Source organism: Python bivittatus, unplaced genomic scaffold (genome assembly GCF_059951505.1).
Source record: "Python bivittatus isolate LINGU-HERP-01145 unplaced genomic scaffold, Pbiv_v1 ctg000080_np1212, whole genome shotgun sequence".
Taxonomy (NCBI): Eukaryota; Metazoa; Chordata; class Lepidosauria; order Squamata; family Pythonidae; genus Python; species Python bivittatus.
The window spans coordinates 71,414,489-71,438,380 of record NW_028277035.1 but is presented as its reverse complement, the minus strand read 5'-3'; the positions used below and the strand labels follow the sequence as shown (position 1 = coordinate 71,438,380).

The following is a 23,892-nucleotide window of genomic DNA, read 5'->3' as shown; positions in this document are numbered from 1 at the left end:
AATGAGCATGAAACTGAGCAAACTCAGGGAGGCAGTGAAGGACAGGAAGACCTGGTGCAATATGGTTCATGGGGTCACAAAGAGTCAGACATGACTTAACGACTGAACAACAACAACAACATGATAAGCCATAAGACAGATTTCAGGGGGAGTTTTATTCCCCTTCAGACAATGAAATATTTCATATTTTTTTCTGTACTGTTAAATCTCTGCTCCGTTCTTGCAAGTCATATGCATAACAAAGAAACTGTTATCTATAAAAACAGTTGACATGAATAGATTACATTAGTAAAGCAATACAAATACTTATTGGTTGACCAGATTAGTTTTTAACATTTTTCTTAAGTACCTCAGGGAGTCAACACTGACTTGAAGGCATATCCCCACTCCCCCCAAAAAACCTGATATACCCAGCATATTCCTGTAAATCACTGCAGTCCTCACGCTGATTGATATACAAGTGTCAAAAGTCACATTTATTTTTTATTAGATCATATATAATCTGCTTTCATGGAAACATAGCAATCTGATCCTTAGTCCACATTTCTATTGTTATTTTTTTTTAAGAAAAGCATGCATTGCAATTGATGTATTTGAAAGATCATGGCAGACGGAAAATAAACTTTTACTTAGACAAATGTCCCTGTCCTCCTTACAGCTCCTCCCAACTGGATTCAGAAAATAAGTGATGTTCAGGTGGCTATAGAAGACAGTGTCTACTGGGAGTGTAAAGCAAATGGGAGACCCAAGCCTTCCTATAGCTGGCTGAAGGATGGTGAACTTCTTCTCCCTCAGGTACAAGCAGTCTTCCAAATGTTGATGCTCTGAGGTTGGGGATTAACTTGCAAAGATTTGTTTCAGTGTCATGACCTTTTATGTTTCTTTTTATTTTGTTGCTATTGAAAAAGAAAGAAAAAAACAGAAACCACGTAGTCTTAAAGTTCCATCTACCCCACTGCAGACTTGCTGTCCTGCTGAGCGAATGTCACAAAATCACCTTGAGATTTCCATATAGTTAAAACAATGTAATTCAAGTCATACTTTTCAAAAGCAGGAATCACCCTGGAGCACCTAATTTTCAACCAATGTTCAGTGAAAGTTAGGCATTTAAGTGCCATTTTCTCCCTTTGACAAAGATTTTGCTGAATCAATTGGAACTGAGAAGCTGTGGGATTCCTTTCCGGGGATATTTGTTTTGAGAAGAAAGATACATAAAATGGCTGCACATTTTTCAGTCGCTGCAACTCCACAGGCAAACAAAATATCGCCTATAACAAAATCTCAGTTAAGTGCTAACTGTGAAAAGCAAAAATGGGAATATAGTCACTCAGGCTATAAGCGTCCTTTCTTCTATTCTGTTTTTTAGTGTCTAGGTTTTAATTGAACATTATGGAATGTAAACAAGCCCTCTGGTCTGTAACGGTAATTCCGTTTCACTTCTACGGACCTTTGCTGACACGGCCAACAAGGGAATTGACATACCATTAGCAGTGTCACACTGAACTGCCTAAAGATTAATGAGCTATGGAAAGAAAGGAAATGATCCCATCAGCACCCCTCTATTCCTAATCTCACCAGAGGAGATCATTCCAGGCCTTGACTGTCTCAATTTTGAGGACAAAAACTAAGCAAATTGCTCATTTTCACCTGCACTTTGTGAAACTATTGCTGCCTAGATTCAGTCAAATAAAGACTGTTCGACATTAAATTGCAACCCTACAGCCAAGAAAAAGCCCAACAGTTTTTAAGAAGATTATATTAGTTATATGTTAAGAGTTGCTAAAATACACTCAAGTTCCTATTGTGTTAGAGAAGCACTTTGCTGCTTTTATTGTTATTGCTGTTGTGAGTTCTTTATCCTTAGCCTGAACACTGATTGCCCATTCTTTTGTTCCATGTGCTAATGTGACTTCCTTCATGCTGATCACTAGCAGATGGTTCTGAACTTAAATCACGTTAAACTAAAGTAAGGATTATTAAAAGATTATCATTTATATCTTTGGGGTATAACAATTTTTAATCTAGTGGGGTGCATACAATTGCTTTGCACCACTGAACGTGATTACTTTTCCATTAACCTTCAAGGGAGCAGAAAGCTAATAACTATGTTGTTCCAAACTTGTAAAGAACTTGTCTAGCTGAGTAAGGGCCATAAAATGCCATAGGACAACAGTAATTTTAGATTCAGGTTAATGTGCTTCAAGGAATTATTAATCAAAATAGTTCAGATGTCCAATCACTGAGAACAAGAAGAAAGATGCAGTATTAAAGACAATTCTAGTATTGCTTTTCCCATTTAAAATGATATAAATTTTGTTGGCAAAAAGATTCCCTCATATAAATTGTTTATGAATTTGTCTTTTTCAACCTTAGTATTGACACCACCCACCTGTTTGTCATTTAAAATAATGTGTTTGTGGGAATATATAAATTCTGAAGGCAAGTTTCTTATATTTACGTTATTCATTTAACCATTTTGCAGGAAAGACTTCAAATAGAACATGGAACACTCACCATTCCCAGCGTGAACCTATCAGACACTGGCATGTATCAGTGTGTGGCAGAAAATAGATATGGAGTCATCTATGTCAGCGCAGAACTGAGCGTAATTGGTGGGCTCCTTTTACTTAAAGCTATTGAAAAATTTCTGTTGCCCTAATGTTTGTTTTATTGCCTCTAATGAAGTCATTAATTTATATAAAAAATGTCTATGCAAAAAGTTGATCCAAAGCATTTCCTGTAAGTAGGTGGTAATGACTGCCCCTATATGTGAAATGTTTTATGTCATATTTTACTTTTATTTCACCTTCAAACAATGAGTTGCTTCTTTGAAATGAAAGCGGTTTTAGTGTGTATTATCTAATGTAAAGATGGACATGTTATGGGGCCTAATGCACTTAAACACAGATACAAACCAGTACAAATCCAATTTCAGAAGCATATCCTGCAGACACACACATGTTCAGTGTCTTTGCTGGGCAGCAGCAATGATCCTTTCCTTTTTTTCTCTCACTGCAAAGGTGTAAATCCATTGTGTTTCCGCTGATATTTGTGGGGGGGGGGAAACACTAATTTTAAGTGCCTTCACTTGGAGGATTCTTTATTTTAGTAGCCTAATAATGCTATTGTTGTTTTCTGGGCTCATTTCATGATGACAGTTTTAATGTTTAAGGTCCAGTAAAACTTATGGCCTTGTTCTACTTGAAGGGGGAAGTAGATAATAAGGATGAGTCCCTTAAAGAGCTCTGTTCACTGGGCATGCAGGAAACAGGCTTCATCCTGTGTCTTCAGAGTTACAGATGCCTTACATGATCTCAATTTTTAGAAGAACTTTTGTAAAAGGCAGTCTTTTAACTTGGCTTTTTAAATTGCATTCATTAGTTTTATTGGCTTTTTAATGGTAGTTTTATTCATGGATTTTTTGTTTTTTGTGAAATAATTTATTTTAAAATTAATTTTATGCAACTTTTGTTATTTTTGCAGAAAGGCAGTATGACAAATTAATAATAGGTTGAATAATAAACAATTCAGAATAACATGGCTTGGAGAACTACTGGAAATCATCCAAAGACTACTCAAGAAAGCCCTATCTATTTTCTGCCTCTTCCTGTCTAGAGTATACTTGTCTATTGCCAATTTGCACCTAACCATGCCATTGTCATACCCTGGCAATATTTATTTTTTCCCTCGTCCTCATGACATTGCCTTCGTCTTGTCCAGAATATGAGTCACATAGGCTCAGGCCTCCCTAACCGCACTGATACTAACCTGTATTTTCCCCTATCACAGCATGACCCAATGAGAGCCTCATTCTGCAAAATCTTTGTTTTCACCCATTAACTTGGAGGGTGAGAATGTCAGCTGACAATAGTTGGTAATAGAAACAATGGAAACAGGGCAGGGATTGGGGAAATGGATAGCAGTTTTCATTCCAGTGTTGTTGTCTGCCAATTCAAGGATCAATGCATAGCTTTTTAACTCAGTAGTGGGGAAAGGTCATTTAACTTCTCACAACCATTTCCTAAGACTTCTATTATTGGAATACACATGTTAAAATGTACCCTTTATAGCTGTGGATATACGCTGCTTGGGAATACTGACATTGTTGGGCAAACTGTCCTTCAGGAATGCTTGAAATAGGAATGAATGTATTTAACCATGACAGTTTCATATGTAGTCTCTTCTCTTTACATTTAAAAATATAAGCATAGAAGTAGTTTGCTATCCCATTCCCTGGGATTTTTTTTTTTTTTAAACTTCGTAGTCTTACCCATAGCCCTGGTAACTCCTGATGGTCTCCCATTCAAGTTCTAAGCAGACCTGAATATAAGAACATAAGCAGTACCCTGATGGCCCCCTGGCCCATCTACTCCAGCAGTCTGATCTCACATGGCCAGCCAACTGCACAAGGAAGCCTATTAGTTTCCCAGCAGATGGACTCTAGAGCCAGTCACACTGCCATTAAGGCTAATAGCCATTAATCCCAGTACCTTCCATGAATTGGTCCAACCTTTTTTTGAAGCCAGCCAAGATGGTAGTCAGCACACAACCCTTGGTAGTGAATTCTAAAATTTAATTACTGGCTCCACTCAGCTTTCAAAGCTAGATAGGATTCATGAGATCCTGTTACCTGGTGGGACAAAATATATACAGGTTGCCTCAGTTAGCAACCATTCACAGTTTCAACAGTGATGAAAAAGTAACTTTACAACCAATCCTCACATTTACAATCTTCGCAGGAGATAAAGCACAGGAAAGCTGAAGTAAGATCATAATCGCAGTTGTGGTTTCACTTAGAAACTGCTTTGCTTAACAATCAGTTTGCCAGTCCCAATTGTGGTTGCTAAATGAGGACTACCTGTAATAGCAGCTTGTAATGAATGCTAAACATAAAACAGATATAAGAGTAGGACAAATAAAAGATAATCCAGTATAGGCAATTGCCTAAATTAGAACAACCATATTAGAACTGCATCAAGACTAGAGGGCAGCCAAGAAAGTTCTTGTATCTCTTTGCTATCTAGAGGTTATCTAGAACTTCACAGTCAAGATATGGTCTTAAGACTTAATTGTGGGAGCAGGAAACAAGATCTGCAGACATGGCATCTCAGAAGCAGAATGTCCTAAGTTCAGACATGCCAATAGTTCTTATCTGTGTGTGCCAAAGCATACCAATAGTGGAAGCACTTTTAGGAAAAAAAAATAAAAATCACCAATTCTAGGTATTTCTTTGGCAGGAAAAGAGTCATTGAAGGAAAGTATAAAGAATAGGTACTTTATTAAGGAACAAGGGAGACATGATAGAAAAAACAGGATGAGAAGATTACAAATGTCAGATTGACAAATGGGATGGCATTACTTCTATGGCATTACTTTTTAATAACCCTAAGGAAAAGCTGCTGGGCCATTTAGACCAGGAGTGCCTGGTGGTGGTTGTGGTGGTGGTGTGTGGTTGGTTGGTTTGTTTTCCTTTTTTCTCCTGAGCTACAAACTGCATTCATCCTGTTTGCCAATCCTGGAGTCCAAAAAGTAAGTGTGGCAGGTGTAAAAAATAAAGCTGATTTAATGTAATTCACACTTGAATAGATTTTATGATACTTTGTAATCTTAGAGAATCATTATTATTTGATTTCCCAAGATAAATTTAGAAATCTGTTTGACAGATTTGATTAATGTGATATATATCCATAGTTTCCTCCTTTTCTGGCTTTTTTGTTTGTTTGTTTGTTTGCTTCTCCTGTTTTGTTTTTATAGTTTTTCATGTAATTTTTTTTTTTTGGATTTTGCAATTCTTTCATTCCTTTCTGTAAAATTTACTAATAAATATATAATAAAAGATTTGAACTGATTAAAATTAGTTCACTTGAATATAGTTAATTTGATTGTTCCCTATGTTTAATAATTAATAATTTGCCTCTTCTGCTATATTCATAAAGTATGTATGATTTATGTAATATAATTAATATTAATTATAAATATGGTTGACAACTTTTAGAGGTGCTTAAGAGTTGCAGTGGCCCTGGGGTCTCAGCTCTACTTTACATAATTACTGGAGCCAGAATTGGGTGTAGTGTTTATCTAGACAGTAATAATCCTATGATGATATTAAAGACTGGAGTAAAACCTCAGCAGCTTCTGACAAGATGTTCATTGTCACTTCAGTGGATTTATCACATTGGGCATATCATTGAAGATCATTATGTCGAGGGCAAGATCCTTTGTGCATAGCCCTGGTGGGTCTGTTTTATGTGCTGTGGGGGACTGAACAAAAATTATTGTAAACTTGCATCTGCATATCTGCATTTGTTTGAAATATTTATCTTGCTGTAGCTAAAAATGATAATGGGAGAAGGGAGAGGAGGAGGAGGAGGAGGAGGAGGAGAGTAAAAATGAGGAGGATCAGAATAGATGGAACCATGTCTGTAGAGGTTAATCACAGAATTGGGGCTGTGAACACTTGGAATATGTTCCAAGAAAGATGTACCTCCCTGCTATTGCCTAAAGTGACTTTTTGACTTTTTTCACACTTCTGTATGAATCCCGCAAAATAGTGCTGCTGCTTTAGGAGTCAGGCTAACTTTATTGAGTAAATTCTTTAAAATAACAGCATCTTTTTATCTACTGAAAAAAGTTGTGCTATTTGAAGGAGTAGCAGAGAGATCTTGTTGTCATATAGGATCCAAAGCACTTCTTCCAAATAATTTTTGAAGTGTGCAGAATCCTCCCATGTCTATCGGAAGGCTTTAGCGTCATACCAAAAGTCCTATTGTGTAAGCACATACTGTTTCTGCATTCTGCCACACAGAGAATGTACGTACCAGTTGTTTAAAAACCATTTGCCAAACTGTTGCTAGTATTATAACTAAAAAATCTGAGCACACTGGCCCAACCTGCAGCCTTATTTATTAAACTCTCTCTCTTTTTGCCTTTATACCTAAAGCTTCTGAAATATTGCTGTGTTCATTTGTGCTACTGTAAGAAACCTATTATGTGAAACAAACCTGAGAATCGATAAAAAGGTTTCATTTTTAAAGCAGTGAATAAAGTTTTGATTAGATAATTGTTTTTATATGTTTGAAAGAGAATGTTCAATAGCATAAGTTTCATCTGTTCAGAAGATTTAAGGTGTTTTCTAAGCAGAATTTTATTTCTTGGTCATTTTTTTTTTAATCAATAAGGGTAGATGTTTTCAGGGAAAAACTCATCTTTCCAATTTTCTGGAGGAAAGAGAAATAGAGTTCAGCAAAATAGGATCCATAGTGGCAAGATTTATGGATTTATTTCACATAAAAGGAGTCTAAAGAAAACTCTGGATGCTTCTAAAATCTATTAAGTTACTACAGGTAGTCCTTGTTTAGTGACTACAATTGGGACTGGCAACTCCTTCGCTAAGCAAAGTGGTTGCTGAGTGGGAAATCACGTGATCACAACTGTGTTTTCCTTTCCCCCACTCTTCCGTCCTTTGGGAAGCTCATCCACTGGAATGGCCAGCTCGAAACTGATAAGACTAATCAGTTTCACATCTTTGGCTTTTGTTTTCCTCCTAACCACTTCCCAGCCCTTTGGAGTACTCACCCCAGCACTGGGATAATTAGCTTGGAGAGGAAGGGATTACAAGAGAGTAAGTAGGGCCACAATGGGGAATATACCAGGCTATATGCAAAGTACACTCGTGGCTGCTGGCACCAGCACATTGCTTTCGATGTGTATTCCCCATTGTGGGCCTGCTTACTCTCTTGTAATCCCTTCCTCTCCAATCTCTCTGCTCTGCAAGGGGCAACACGTCGGGCACAGGACAACATGTACTGAGTGTAATGCAAGTCACGTGACTGAGGGTCAGCACGGTTGTAACTTTGAATGGTTGCTGAACGAGGCAGTCAGTAAGCAAGGACTACCTGTATTATATTATTGTACAATATGCTTATAAGTAATGCAAATTATGTATAATATCAAAGTGTTCAATTTTGTCTTGTGTCAAATGGCTTAGAGTACCTATAAAAAGTTTTGCCTAAGCATGAAGTACTCAAAGTTCTCTGAAGAGGCAACAGTGAAAGTAGGGACAATATTTCCACATTTATGTTACTACAAAGGAAACATGACCTATACAACAGTTCCTAATTAGTTCAAAGCAATTAAACGTACTGTAATGAGTGGATAAAATATACAACATTACTCCAGATACTCACATTAAAGAAATCAGTCTTGTAGGAAGTCTTGAGGAGGATGAGATAAGACTGTGTAACTAGATCAGTCCAAAGGGCAATCATAGTACCATAGTAGCTAGATCTAACTATGATCCAGTCATTTAAGATGCATGCTAGCTTGAAAAGGATAAACCATTGTTCATTTGATCTCAAGCTTTCTTTCCAACTTCATGTAGATCTTGCCTAGAAAATCAGGAAATTAAACATATTCAGAGAAGAAAGACACTGGAAAAAAAGTCACACAAATTAGTGGTATTTCAAAAGTGAAATTATCAAGAGGAAGGTTAGTCTGTAAAACAAATTCACAATGATCAATTTCATTTTGATTTGTTTTCATAGGCAAATATTCCTTTCAAAGCACAACCAATTTGTGCAACTAGCTTTTTATTTTCCTCTGTGTGCGCAAGCTATTAAAGTCCCAGATATAATAATTGTTAACTATAGGTTTTTTGTAAAATGTAACTTGGAAAAAAAAAACATTAAAAAGCAGTCAAAGTATTCTTTGTTATACAGCCAGTCCTCCTTCAACAATTGTTCGCAAATACAATGGTAATTTAAAAAAAAAAAATCATTTTCTGACCAATGCATGCACTTATGACCACTCTTCATGCACCTGACAGCATCGCACACTGGAGTGTGAGTAACATTGGCATAGCTGCATGCAAGAACTTTATCTAAATGAGACAGCAGCAACCAGTGATCTTTGCAGCATCTCTCTCTCTCTCTCTCTGAGTCACGTGTTCACTTAGTGACCATTTTGCTTAGTGACAAAGTCACTGGAACAGACTGTAGTCGCTAAAAGTGGAGAGGGTGTATAGTTTCTGTATATAATGAGAAGGGTATGCTGTCATAGAAACCTGGAAATATGAGTGTTTTCCTATACACGATGGGTCAATCTTGTTAAAAATGAAAACACATCTTCAGCAAATTATTTCAAAATAAAATTGAAACTCCTATCACCATTCAACAAATTATGTGCACAAACACTATTTGCCACATCAGAATTTTCTACATTCCATAACAAAATAAAGGGACAGTGGAACCTAAATATATTTTGTTAAGAGATAGTTATCATTATTTGATATTTGAGCCACTGCAGATCTAAAAAACTTAGTTCTTGACAGACTACATGCTGAGAATATCCAAATCATACAATTGACATTTATTTTATTTGCACCAATTTGGTAGGTTGCTGAGCACTAAGTCTTCTCTGAATAGTTTCTGTCTTACATTCATCTTTTTTCAGGGTTTTATGAAATCCCAATGGCTTACAAATATTTATGATTCCCAGTAAAGTATCATGCATTGGAGGATATCACTTGAGGATACCTTTTGAAACAAACTTGGAAGTAAAATTCAAGCTTTTTATCTATAGTCATTATACTAAAGATATATTATTGAGATAACAAGAATTGGTTTTTGTTTAGAAAACTGGGTTTCGATGCATCTTGAGAAACTAATTCCACAAACTAGATGGGTCTATCAGTTTAAATTTTTTCCAAACATAACATCTCCATGCAATATCAGTCCTGTCCCAGCTTTGCCATTATGTCCACCACAAAAGGAAAGTAGTTGCTAAGTAACAAGCATGCCAGAAGCTGATCCATTACATTGAAAATATGGTCCTGATGGCTAGAAAATATGGCTAGTTGCAAAGAAGGTACATGTCCATTGCTCAGCAAAACGATCATGAATGTAAGTTTGCTTTTTTTTTAAATTAATTTGAAAAGATGATATTTGGATGTAGTGATCATATGAGTTTAGTTCTACTCAGGGCAATAAGGGACAGAGGCACTTTCTGCCAGTCTCCCCTCTCTGAAAGTGAGAATTCTATCCTACCTATGGATACCTCCAAGGATCAAAGGAAGCTGTTTTCACTGAAGGACAACTTTGCATCCGTGTTACTGTTCTAAAGTGTTCTATAACAACGTAGATTTTGTTCTAGAAGGGAGGCCTTTTTTCGTTTGGTTCAGTTTAAATTTTTTTTGGCCAGATGCTGAACTAAGAGGCATTCTATATCAGGAAATACTTTTTAAGTTGTTTTAATCCTTGATTGTTTAGCTACGATATAAAGCTCCCTGAAATATATTTCCTTCCTGCAAAAAAATCACTGTAATGCCTGAAATGACTAGATGACCTGACATTATTAAATGTTAAACATAAAACTGTGTAGTGAAAACACTGCAAGGAAAAAGGCTATTATACTTAGAAGATTTTTAATTAGAGAGCACATATAATGATACACTCTACTTTGAATGAAGCAACTACAGTTTCTCTGGTAATACTGGTATCTGCCTTTTTCTGATAATTGCTAATACAGGAAGAAAAAAGACTTAATTATAATTCTTTTATATAATATCTTTCTGTCTCATTATTAACAAATCTCATCTTTGCCACAATGTTCAGGCATAATGTACTTCCAATCTCCTAAGTGATTCAATGACGGTGTGATAGATCACTTATACTATGAGCAAGTAAATCTGATGGAAAACGTAGCTGAGCTCAAGTTTTTCAGTGTCTGTTTAAACCATTATTACTACTCAATTCTAATCCTTCACTAGATGCTTGTGATGACAAATCTTCATTTGCCACTTTGGACCTTGCAGCTTTTTGGGAAAAGCTGATTCACATTACATCAGCAGAAACATAGAATAGGTCTCCTACTAACCACCTAGAAACAGATTGCAGAAAAAAGGTTTTCTCCAAGTCTTCAAAACCTCACCCCCAGAAGCTAGCCAACAGAGTTTGTTCTCTTATAACTCTTTAGGAGCGAAGCTATAGGGCAGTCAGCTGGTGAAAAGTCAGTTCTGGATAGGAGAAAGGAATGAACAATTTCCCCTTCTCCACCTCAAAAGAAGAGAAACAGATCTGGTGTTGTACGAAAAATGCTTTCTATAGGGGTAACAAATGATTGTTAATTTGTGAAACCAGGTCTAGATATTAAAGTGACTAAAATGGCACAATATAGACATTAACTGGATATGGAAAAAGTGGCACATAGAAGTATAGGCGTGGCCTATCTCCAAGAATGGAATGTGGAAGATCTACTAATTCTAGATGAATCCCATCAATTCAGTCCCAGAGGTGTCTGTGGGGTGAGGGTTAAGAATGAAATGGCAGGCAGAACTGTGCAAGCAAAGCCCCAGGACTTTTAAATACACATCACAAGCCTGTAAAAAGGGGGCAGGTTGTGCAGTGCACCTGCCATCTTGATTTTTTTTTTTTTTTACCCTTCCTGCAGATGCCCCTGTTCAATCCTACAGTGTAGCCCAGTACTCTTATTTTAATAATATATCTCTGTAAAATGTGTTAAGACAATATGGTAGAATTACCTTAGCTGCAGATTTGAAAGTCTAACTATATTCACAGTAGGTAGCCATTCAGAGTTACTACAGGTTCATTCATTCATCTACAGTCATGTGAAAAAGAAAGTACACCCTCTTTAAGTGCTGTGGTTTTACGTATCAGGACATAATAAAAATCATTTGGTCCTTAGCAGTTCTCAAAAGTAGGTAAATACAACCTCAGATGAACAACAACACATGACATATTACACCAGGTCATCATTTATTTTACAAAAAGAAAGCCAAAATAGAGAAGCCATGTGTGAAAAACTAAGTACACCTTATGATTCAATAGCTTGTAGAAACACCTTTAGCAGCAATAACTTGAAGTAATCATTTTCTGTATGACTTTATCAGTCTCTCACATCGTTGTGGAGGAATTTTGGCCGACTCTTCTTTACAACATTGCTTCAGTTCATTGAGCTTTGCGGGCATTTGTTTATGCGCAGCTCTCTTAAGGTCCTGCCACAGCATTTCAATCAGGTTGAGGTCTGGACTTTGACTGAATCATTGCAATACCTTGATTCTTTTCTTTTTCAGCCATTCTGCTGTAGATTTGCTGGTGTGCTTGGGATCATTGTCCTGTTGCATGACCCAATGTCGGCCAAGCTTTAGCTGTTGGACAGATGGACTCACATTTGACTCTAGAATACTTTGGTATACAGAGGAGTTCATGGTCGACTCAATGACTGCAAGGTGCCCAGGTCCTGTGGCTGCAAAACAAGCCCAAATCATCACCCCTCCACCACCGTGCTTGACGGTTGGTATGAGACGATTGTGCTGATATGCTGTGTTTGGTTTTTGCCAAACGTGGCACTGTGCATTATGGCCAAACATCTCTACTTTCGTCTCATCTGTCCAAATGACAGTGTTCCAGAAGTCTTGTGATTTGTTCAGATGCAACTTTGCAAACCTAAGCCGTGCTACCATGTACTTTTTAGAGAGAAGAGGCTTTCTCCTGGCAACCCTTCCAAACAAAGCATACTTCTTCAGTCTTTTTCTAATTGTACTGTCATGAACTTTAACATTTAACATGCTAACTGAGGCCTGTAGAGTCTGAGATGTAACTCTTGGATTTTTTGCAATTTTTCTGAGCATTGCACGGTCTGACCTTGGGGTGAATTTTCTGGGACATCCACTCCTGGGAAGATTGGCAACTGTCTTGAATGTTTTCCACTTGTGAATAATCTTCCTCACAGTAGAATGAGGGACTTTAAATTGTTTGGAAATGGCCTTATAACCCTTCCCAGATTGATGGGCAGCAACAATTGCTTCTCTAAGATCATTGCTGATGTCTTTACTCTTTGGCATTGTGTTAACACAAACCTCAATGCTCAAGACCAGCAAACTCCTAAAACGTCAGCTTTTATAGAGGTAGTCACACTTGCTGATGATCAGTTGAACAAGGGCACCTGGCTGCTACTTAGCCTCTTCATACCTAGAGAAGCAGTAAGGGTGTACTTAGCTTTTCACACATGGCTTCTCCATTTTGGCTTTCTTTTTATTTATTTTTGTAAAATAAACGATGGCATGGTGTAATATGTCATGTGTTATTGTTCATCTGAGGTTATATTTACCTACTTTTGAGGACCAGATGATTTTTATTATGTCCTGATACATAAAACCATAGAACTCAAAGAGGGTGTACTTTCTTTTTCACACGACTGTATATCATTTGTCCTCTCCTAATTTGTTGCCTTATTTGCAAGGATGGAGGTAGAGTGCAGAGATATGAATTCCTTCTGTGAAAAATTGCAAATTATATGAGAAGATGTGGGGTGATATGAAAGTTCTGGATGCATTATTTGATTTGTGATAGCTATTTTACAGATGCAAGTTATCACTTAATGTAGTCATGAGCAACCACGAAGGTCATGAAGTTCCTAGGGAACCACATCCAATATTTGTAGTATCACTGAAATTAACATGTAGAAAACATTTAATAATCACATTGGTTTCAATCCAGTGTTTAATTGCTACCAGATTACGGCCCTGTTTTTCAGTGATCACCTGTAACACAATGTTCATTGTTCTAGATGATCTGTCAGCCTCTGGAATAGCCTTTTAGGAATACAGAAAACATACCAAACAAAACAGTTAATGAAAATCAATGTCACACTTGCCACACAAGTGTTATCAGCTTCTATAAAGTTATCTTTGAGTCCAAATCATTGCTTTATTTATCATTTTTAATCACGAGTTGGGGGTATTCTAATGATTGGTTATGTAAACTAATAATGATACATTCTGAGAGAATTCAGAATAAATTCAACATTCATTTCAAAAGAATTTGATGGTAGTTTTTATTAATTCTGAGTTCTCTGTTGTCTTTCAGCTGTGGGTCCAGATTTCTCCAAAAACTTCTTGAAAAAATTAACTTTTGTTAAAGTTGGTAGTGATGCAACCATTGAATGTAAGCCTAAAGCTTCTCCAAGGCCAACTTTTGCTTGGAAGAAAGGAAAAGAGATCCTAAAAGAAAATGAGAGGTAATATATGAAAATAAGGCTTATGTTGCTACTGAGTTTTGTGTACGCTTCCTTGAAATTTGGCTTGAAAAAAATAAACAAAAGGAGCAAGTATTCAACCTGAAGATCAAACAGTACCAATTCCTGAATACACATAATATGTTATTTCATTCTTCAGGTTTTTGAAGATCAGTATTTTAGCTTGAAATAGTTTCACAAGCTACCAGAATGCAATCTTTCAGGAACTTTGCAGTTGTCACTTATTATTCAGATTTCTAAAATTAATTCTTGAATGTCCTGTTATAAAGAAATAATTGGACAGGTGTAAAATCTGGCAATTCTACTTCAGAATCACTTAAAACCTTTCAGATAAAATATATTAATGTGCATAAAGAAGTAAATATTATACTAGATATATATATTAATTTGTCAACTAAGTGTTTCTTAAACTTTTTTCTCTCAGGGCCCCTTCGCACTATTAAAAATTATGGAGGACCTCAAAAAAGCTTTTGTTTGTAGGGGTTAGATTTATCGATATTTACTGTATTAAAAGTGATGCATTCACTGCCATCATCACTTTTCATGATTGTTTGATGGGATTCTAATACAGGTAATCCTCGACTTACAACCACAGTTGGGACCAGAATTTCTATCACCAAGCAATGCGGTAGTAAAGTGCAATGTCACATGATCACATCGTTCAGTGATAGCAATCCCAGCAATCTCCATTGCCATCATTAAGCAAATTCCACTGGTCGTTTGCCAAGGACCCACCCCAATCCAAGCCATTCCCTCCCAGCCCCGAGCCTCAGTAAGGTAAAGGACTGCCTCCAACTCCCTGGACCCCCCTTTCTCCCTGCCATCTCTGCCCTTTTGGCCACCCTACACCCTGCCTTGTGGGCTAGCAAGCAGCCCTAGACTGGCACAGGTCTGGGCTGCTTGCCACACTGAGGCTCAGGGGCCTCTTGGCGCACCATGGCTCTGGGGCTACAAGAAGCCCCTGAGCCGTAGCATAGTGTGAAGCCCTTTGCAGTACAAAGCCCAGCCCCAGTCTGGCCCAGCATCACAGCACAAAGCAGCAGCGGCCCCAGGGAGCCGCTGCCACTCCAGCACAGTCTCACCAGCAGTCATCCTCCCACCCTGCACTCCACCGGCCTGCCTGACCGTTGCCATCTTCTTGCTCTTGCTGATGATGAGGCATACCCTGCCTCACTCTTCATGCCAAGAAGTTCCTACGAACTATGCTGCAGGGCCAGGCTGGGGCTGGGCTTTGCCTGCGCTGCAGCTCAAGGGCTGCTTCTTGCCCAGAAGCCCAGCACCAGCCTGGCCCAGCCGCAGAGCACAAAGGGGCTTCTTGGCGTGCCACAGCTCTGGGGCTTCAAGAAGCAGCCCGAGCCATAGCGCAGTGCAGCACGAAGCCAAGCCCCAACCCAGCCTAGCAGCATGGCACAAAGGGGATTCTTGGCATGCTGCGACTCTGAGGCTACAAGAAGTGGCCCCTGAGCTGCAGTACAGTGCTGAGCCCAGGCCCAGCATGGCCCAGCAGCACGGCACAAAGCCACAGCTGCCACAGCCCACTCGCAGCTGCAATCGCCCTCACCACCCTGCACTCTGCCGCCCCGGCTGATCTTTGCTGTCTTCCTGCTCTTGCTGCATATGAGGCGCATCTGCCCTGGCCCTTCACAAGGCAACTGCTGGCCACATGAGGCTACGTTCCCCAGGTCTCGTGAGGAAACTGCTGTGTGCGACCTGGGGAAGAGAACCTTGTGCAGCTAGCAGCTACCTTGCAAAGGGCCAGGGTGGGCATGCCTCGTCAGCAGCAGGAGCAAGAAGATGGCAAAGGTCAGCTGGGGCGGCAGAGTGCAGGGTGGCAGGGGGCCAAAAAAACATAGATTGGGGAGATAGGCAGGTGGGGGGAGTTGAAGCGCCCCTGAAGTCATAAGTGTGGGTTGATTGCCAAGTGCCCGAATTTTGATCATGTGACTACGGGGGCACTGCAACAGCTGTAACTTTGGGGAGCAATCGGAAGTCCCTTCGTTCAACGCTGCCGTAGCTTTGAACAGTTATTGAATGAATGGTCATAAGTTGAGGGCTACCTGTATTGCATTATTTTTCAAAATAAGCTGACAAATACTTTTGATTTTGTGGACCCCTGAGAAGGTCTTGGACCACACTTTAAGAAACACTGAACTAAGTGAACAGAATGCCAAAAACACAGTACTCTCAACAAGTTTTGTAACTGCATTGGAAAGTAACTACAGGTAGTCCCTGGGTTAAGAATGCCCAGTTTACGGATGACCCATAGTTCAGAACAGAGCCTGTTGTAGCAAAATTCGAGTTAAATACACAATGATTCAAGTTAAATACACAGTGGTTTCAATTAATTACACAATACTATTTATCCTTATTTATTTGTTTGTTTGTTTGTTGGTTTTCTCCCCCGCCCATCTCCCCCACAATAGGGGACTCTGGGCAACATAATACTGGGTGACATAACAGTAATACTGTTCCAGCTTATATACAAATTCGACTTAAGGACAGACCTTGGGAATGAAACTTATTCTTAAACTGGGGACTACCTGTATTTCTATTCATATTTCATATAATATGTAAATTTACTCAATAAGTTGTGAGCCTATCCAAGATACTGCTTCAGGAATTCTGAAACTTGCTGAACCATGTTATATGTATTAATATATTATTATTGTTTGAAAGAATAATAGAGTAGAATTATAAATTATTACATAGTTATGTATTATATTTACATAATAATAAATTAATAATAGTATAACATATATAAATCTAGCTGACATCCAATTTAAAACATGAAAAACAAAAGATGTTCTCCAAATCTATGCAGCAGTTTTTAGGAGAACAAAGAACAGATCTTTAATATATGCACCTCTTTTATTTAGGAAGAATAGTCATGGTGGTCACAATCATCCAAGCAAAGTTGTACAACTCTTATTAATATGTTAATGGTCTTGCTATTCCATTCCACTGCACAGCCAGATGAGATAATTTTTTGCATGTACTTATTTAGTCAGTCCATGGATAATTAAAGGTACAGTATACTCTGACTTGAATCTAAAAGGTTTAAAAAACATAAATTAAAGAAAAGCTTAGTGAAAGATATGCTTCTTTACAGATTTGCTAAATGCCAAGAGAATTGAGGTCAAACACATGAAGAGGGGGGGATCCTTTTGTCTTAAATGAGACTTTTATAACTTAGACAAAACTAAGGTTAATAAGGCTTGGCCAAAATGGAATATCCTTGCGAATTATTAGGGAAAATATTACTCAGCTATAATAGAAGTATTCACAATAACAGATGAAAATATTCCCTTAGAATTATTTCCTATCACCCCCAACCAGTGCTGTTTTCCCTTTCAAGTGAGTAATTCTTAACCTTTTACAAGAAATTCTGTTGTCTGAATAATACATCTTTAAAAGTTTCCCTCAATATTTAAGGCTCATTTAATATTCAGTTCTGAAAAAAAGGATTGAAAATGTATTCCGTAATCAGGATTGTGGAAGTTAAGTTTGGAAAATCATCCATGCAAAATTAAAACAAAAAACTGTTGTGCGTTGTATTTCAGTCTATGTTTACATGATTAAGGATAGGTCCTGGAGGTGTATAGAATGTTGTTATTTCATGAAAAACAACTCAGTTATTTGCTTGGAATATTTGCAGTACGGTGTCATGTTTGAACTGAGTGTCTAGACATAGTAATAACATGAATGTTATAGTGCTGCTAGGTCTTTTTCTCTGAAAGCTGACAACGACAGCAAAGCAGAACCAAGTGTGATGTTTGATACTTTCTCAAGAGGCAGAGCTTATCTTGCAAATATATACAGTACATCTATTGTTTCATGTTTTGGATTCTTCTCATGAAGTAGAATTGTACCCTTAATGAATAACCTTCCCTAAAGGTGTCTCTTATCAGTGCTTGAAAGCTATACATTTGCATTAAGAATTTTGCCCCGGAGTACTGTTACACAATTGCAGTCATTAAAGATACTTCATCACCAAAATAATAGAAATCCTCTCTTGGCGATGTAAGTGCCATCAAGACTCCAAAAAGTAAATAATTTAGTACTATGAAACAGATTTAGATATATATCAGAAATTCAGATCTAGAAATAAAGAATGATTATTCATAAGCACTGATTTAGATCTTAGGCTCAGCTGCTGGGTTTTCAAGAGTGTCAGTGTCTAGCCCTTTCTTTCAAGTGTAAATGTGACTATTAAATCAGAGAAAGGTACTGTTGTTTGTACAGCCTACAGACTGATCCTTCATTTGAACCTTCACAGAGTGCAGAACACCTTTTTGCTTTCTAATACCAGGCACTGTGCAGTTCTAGAAAAAATAGGTAATGCCGAAATTGGAATTAAATATTTATTTATTTATTATATTTATATTAAATTTACATTATATTTTCTACTTGAATCACATTATCTTAATTCCTAAGAGATGAATTTTGTCTTATTTTAATTGTGGGAAATTAGTATCATTTATATTACCATTTATCTTACAGTATGTACTCCTGTGAAAAACAGTAAAGAGTAGCAAGTGGAGAGGTTATTGTTTTCTATAAATATATTGAATGACCAATTTTTCTAGAGGTTGTTCCATGATGACTTTATAATTAAAACCTGTTTGTGGTCATCTAGATTTCACTGGAGCGTTTGAGAAGCTGTTCTTCATATAATTTGAAAAATATGGAAATTGTCTATGTGTATCCCCCCAGATGAACCCTCATAATTATGTCATAAAAAGAGTTGGATACCCTCTCTCTATTTTTAATTTTTTACAATATTTTGTCATTAGAGGAAGAGATCAACTGAATACTTTTTCAAAGAGCATATCATGCCAGCAGATAATCTTATTAGTCCTTTGCAGACGTTGCAGAATCCAAAGAATATTATATCTGGAGTAATCACCACATATAGTGCTGAGCCCTGCTTGCTAAACCTAGAAGCCAACACGCAGATATACATGCAACGCTTTCACACCCACATCAGCTGTCATTTGAACAACTTTGCTCCTGGCCTTCAGGAAGCTTATGAAAACTTCTAAGTCAGTTTTCAATTATGTTAATGCCTAGCAAGCATAGAAGCAGGCAATCTGATGCTATATGGGTTGTGTTGCTATTAATAGTAGGTTTGGGGAAATTGCTATTTTTGAGTTCTTCTGTTCACCACCAGAGTTGTTTGATGGGGCAGTCTACAGATGTTGTTAATGTGAATATTAATGCTTGAATGGGTTCTGTCCATTCCAAACAACATTAATGCTTGAATGGGTTCTGTCCAGCAGAGATGCATGAGGGATTGGGTCTTTGCAAATTTGACCTACTTCACATTTTTATTATTGTTTGCTATTGTCTTTCAACTTCCCAAATACTCAGTGCAGCTACTTGCTACAGTTTTTTAAAATATGAACATACATTAAAGATCATACCAGTTTATTTATATATTTAATGCATATTTTATACTCCCCAATCAAATCTGGGTGGGTAACAGTAAAGCCATTGTTACCTTCTATAAAACTTCATACCCTCTGACTGATATAACTTGGCTAAAAAATGGCTGTCCTGTTACTATCAGCTCAGATTAAATGTTGCCTTAAAATGAAGTATTATAAATATAATATAATGTAATGTAATGTAATGGTATTATATCATATATACATTATATCATATATACTTATATTATAAAGATAATATTATAAGAAATAATACTGAAAATGCTGTTCCTATAAACAATTCTGTTTCAGATAAAATATCTTTGTACAAATGCAGGTGGGTAAAAAAAATTGTCTTTATTTTCAGAATATCTCATTATGTGTTATTTGATGCTAAATCTTTTCTCATTATTGCCATTCATTTGTTTTCTCCATATATCACTTAGTTTTCACTGAGCCCAAGAGTTTACCATTAATTATCTCCTTTCATTTTGTCATCTTGTGCAAGCTAACTCATTTTCATAAAACGAGAAGTAACAAACACAAAGAATCTGATTTTCTTACAATACCAACCATATATGGCCTTCTATTCTAACAAAATATATTCTCCTTAATGAAATATTTTTTCACAACATTGTTCTTTCACTCTTTTATAGTTAGTAGTTTTATGATGTTTGCCCTACACAATATGTATATTGTTTCTTTTGTTTAATTCTTAGAATTAAAGAGACTACTAAACACCATTTACTTGAACTTGTAGAAGCTTCTATTCAAGGACCTCATTGTACTTTTTGTTACAGGATGATATGCCATAGATAAGCCAGTTGTGTTTATTGACTTCATGGGGTTTTTACCTCGTTACAGTCTACTGAAGTGCTGACAAGTTTCATGATATCTCAGTAGACATTTTTGCTTAGGCCTAGATAATTATTGTGAAAACCAGTAGGAAAGGAGCATTTAGGGCTGATGCTTCCTTTGATGTCCCCTACATCTAACTAGTTCTAGAGTTGCTGATTCTACTTCTTTACTTCTTTAGAAGGCAGAAACAATTAAATGAATGTTGGGGTGGGGGGGAAATGAACACCAGCATTTGAAATTCCTGAACGTAACCATTTGTACCACCAGATTTAATCTTGTTCTAAATGTACAGCTTAACATAGTAATGGTTACACAATTCGCTTATTGTATTTTACAACCTGTCTTATTTCCAAGAGCCTATACTATTCACCTAAGTAACTTGATGCAGCTAGTATCTAATGCAAGCTTTAAATAATCAACTGCATTCAGTATTTAAAAGCATGTCCGTTAAAATGTTTACATGCAACAGTTTGGATACTGTTTACCACATATACAGTATACACACACATACATACACACACATATATATGAATATGATTTGTGTGTGCATAGGCCAACATACAGCCCATAGTGGGAATACCTTAAACAAAAGCATGTCTTTTCTGAGAGGAAAAGGTATCCCTGATAGATACAACATGCTTGCCTGTGTGGACTCAAAAACCACATTTTCCCCTTCAGATTTGGATCTCTGCATAGATCTAATAGATGGGAAGTGAAACTTCTTCTCCCACCCTCAGCATGAGATACACAAAGATGACAGGGAGTATCTCAATAAAAGGCAGAGATTTGAATGGTAAAAACAGAGAAAAAAATATGCTAGTAAATATTAATTGGCTTCATAGCTTTAATTAGAGTATTTCTTAAGATTTTTTTCCATCTGCAAAAAATGGCCTTACTGTGTTTTAGAGTTGGCACAAACTTTAGAAATTTCTAGGCTGGAAGATCCAAAACACCTTTCTTTTTATTTTCCTAGGGTTAAGTTAAAGGGAGAAATCCTCGATAGAATTCTGCAGCTGGATAGATCAGAAGTATCATGAGGTTGGTGGCAGCCTATCCTGGTGATCGCATACTGGTTGTGGCATGCTTGTTTTGTAGGTGTGATGCATGATGCTCTGGGAAATGTAGATCATGCTCACAGCAAAGAAATGGGAGAACTTTTGAGTTTGTTTGTTTTTTTACCCCATATTGAATTTTTAAAATCCAGGGTAGAGAAAACATGGCTTTGTAGAAGTTGCTGAATGGCACATCTCAGTACCTCTTGCAATTACTAGCTGGAATGGCTGGGAAAAGGATGTTAAGCAACATCTGAATGGCCACAGCTTCCCTTTCCATATTTTAAATATACAATACAAAACTCTAATGTTTGAATATGAGATCCATGCAAGGGATTTCCTCTCTTAAAACATACTGTTTTGTCACTGATAAATGTAAGGACTAGGAACAGGTTCAGTATGTTTAACTTCTGCAAACAAGAACCTGAGGAGCTAAAGCAAGAGATAAGAGACACTGCAAAAACTGAACCACCCCCTTCACACCAACATTTTTCCCAGTGGCAAAGAGAAAAAGATCTAGGTTTCCAGTACAAGCTATTATGATAACCAAGGAAAGATGGAGGATGAAAGCCTTGAGCAACTAGATGATTGAATACAGGCTTCTAACTTCAAGCAAGAAAGGACAAGGAAAGGTATCTCAAGTGAGAATCTTATCAAACAAAGGAATATAACAAGAAAAGGAAATCCAGAGCTCAGTTTAAGAGCAGAGAAAACACAGAGAAATTTACAGCAAAGTTATGAAGAGTCAAGAGTCATCACAGAAGAGAAAGCTTAGAGAACAATGAGGTTTTCCTTGCAGTCCCTTGCAAATGAGATTGCATAATGACAAAAACATTTGTGGAGAGAAAAGATATTCAGGGACTGACTTCAGTAGAAAGTGAGGTAGAAAAGGCTGTAAATCAGCTGTCAAATAGAAAGTAGATGAAATGCTGATTGATAAGAGGCAAGTAAAGTGATAATAGTCTATGTCAACAAAATTGAGCAAGTCTACGTGCCCAGAGTTTGGAAGAGTTCAGTACATATTGTATATTTATATTGAAAAGAAATGCAAGATAATGTGCATTTAATAGAAGCTTTGCACTAATTACTCAAGGAAGCAATGTTTTGATTAAGATGTTACAAAGAGTAGAGCTGGAGATGGGGGGGGAGTAAAATGCAATATGAACATACAGTTTTCAGAAAAGACAAGGAGATTTACTTTTCCTTCATAGATTATAATCAGGCCCTTGTTTTGTAGATTATGCCAAATGTTGAACATATTAAAACTAATGAGAGTGTTGTTCATTGTTCTTCTATGGAAGTTTTACAAGGATAAAGAAGCTATTGTAAAAACTAAATTTTGAAAAACAATGCAGTTTCAATAGAGAAAGATGTGAGACGAGGCACATATGGTCCCCAGATTTATTAAACGTGTACAGTAAATATATTAGAAGAATAGCAGGTTGGGTAGAGTTGAAAACTGAAGCCAAAGTAGAGATTGAAACACTTAAATTTGAGATATGTAGACAAGACCACTTGAAGACTGAAAGAAGAAAAAACCTAGACCAGATTATTATGAAGATAAAAATGAAAAGTAAAAATTACGGATGTTTCAATAATAAAAATACATTATTATTATTATTATTATTATTATTATTATTATTATTATTGAATAATAATATTCAATAATAGAAAAACAAATGGTGGCAATCTGCATGTTTAGTAAATTTACAGTTGATGGTAAAGAAGTGACAATAGCTCAGGCTTTATTTTTGGGGATTCAAGAACAGTTAAAGATGGACAGCGTGCTGGAGAAGTAAAGGAGAGTCTAATAGGCGGAAAGCAATAAGGTCATGAAAGATAAAGACATTTAACTGACAACAAAGATCAGAAAGCATTTTTTTCCAGTAGTTGTGAAATCTAGATACAAGTATATATTTGTATTACAGGAAGAACCATTATGTTAGTCACAGACCAAATAAAGGTAGACTATTGCTTTGGGTAATGCTTAGTAAGCAGAAATTCAAATATTTTGGATATGATGGGAGCAGATAATAAACTAGAAAAAAGATTTAAACTTGGCAGGATTAAGATCTGGGGAAAATATAAGAAGGGATAAGAATGAATAAGGCAAAGTATACTATTATAGGTTGGAAAGAGATTAGTGGAATGTTCTTAGTAAAGATACAAGTTATTGATGTCATAGCTGACAATGTTTTTCATACTGTCACTAGGAGTAAAACATGACTCAGTGGCACCTAAATAACTGTACCAGCTGTCCGAAAACATAAAAATAACATAAGCTCTTAACTGAATATAAGATGAACCAACTTCTATTCTTGTGGAACTATTACATGGAATGGAATATGTTCTGCATGAAAACAATTACATTACAAGTAGTCCTGGTTCAGCAACGACTCGTTCAGGTACTGTTCAAAGATAAAATGGTGCTGAATGAGACTTACGATGGGTCCTTGTAGTTGTGGCTGTCACAGCATCCCCGTAGTCATGTGATTGTGATTTGG

At 36.9% G+C, this 23,892-nt stretch overlaps 1 protein-coding gene across 2 annotated transcripts in view; it reads left to right on the top strand.

Annotated features, from left to right (window-relative positions):
- LOC103056103 (contactin-4) overlaps positions 1-23,892 on the top strand; it is a 247,391-nt gene that overhangs the window by 127,025 nt on the left and 96,474 nt on the right. For both annotated transcript variants that reach the window (XM_088134333.1, XM_088134332.1), the window contains exons 6-8: positions 659-795; positions 2,483-2,612; positions 13,884-14,034. In XM_088134333.1, coding sequence (XP_087990459.1) covers positions 659-795; positions 2,483-2,612; positions 13,884-14,034 — 418 coding nt within the window. The remainder of the gene's footprint in view (positions 1-658; positions 796-2,482; positions 2,613-13,883; positions 14,035-23,892) is intronic.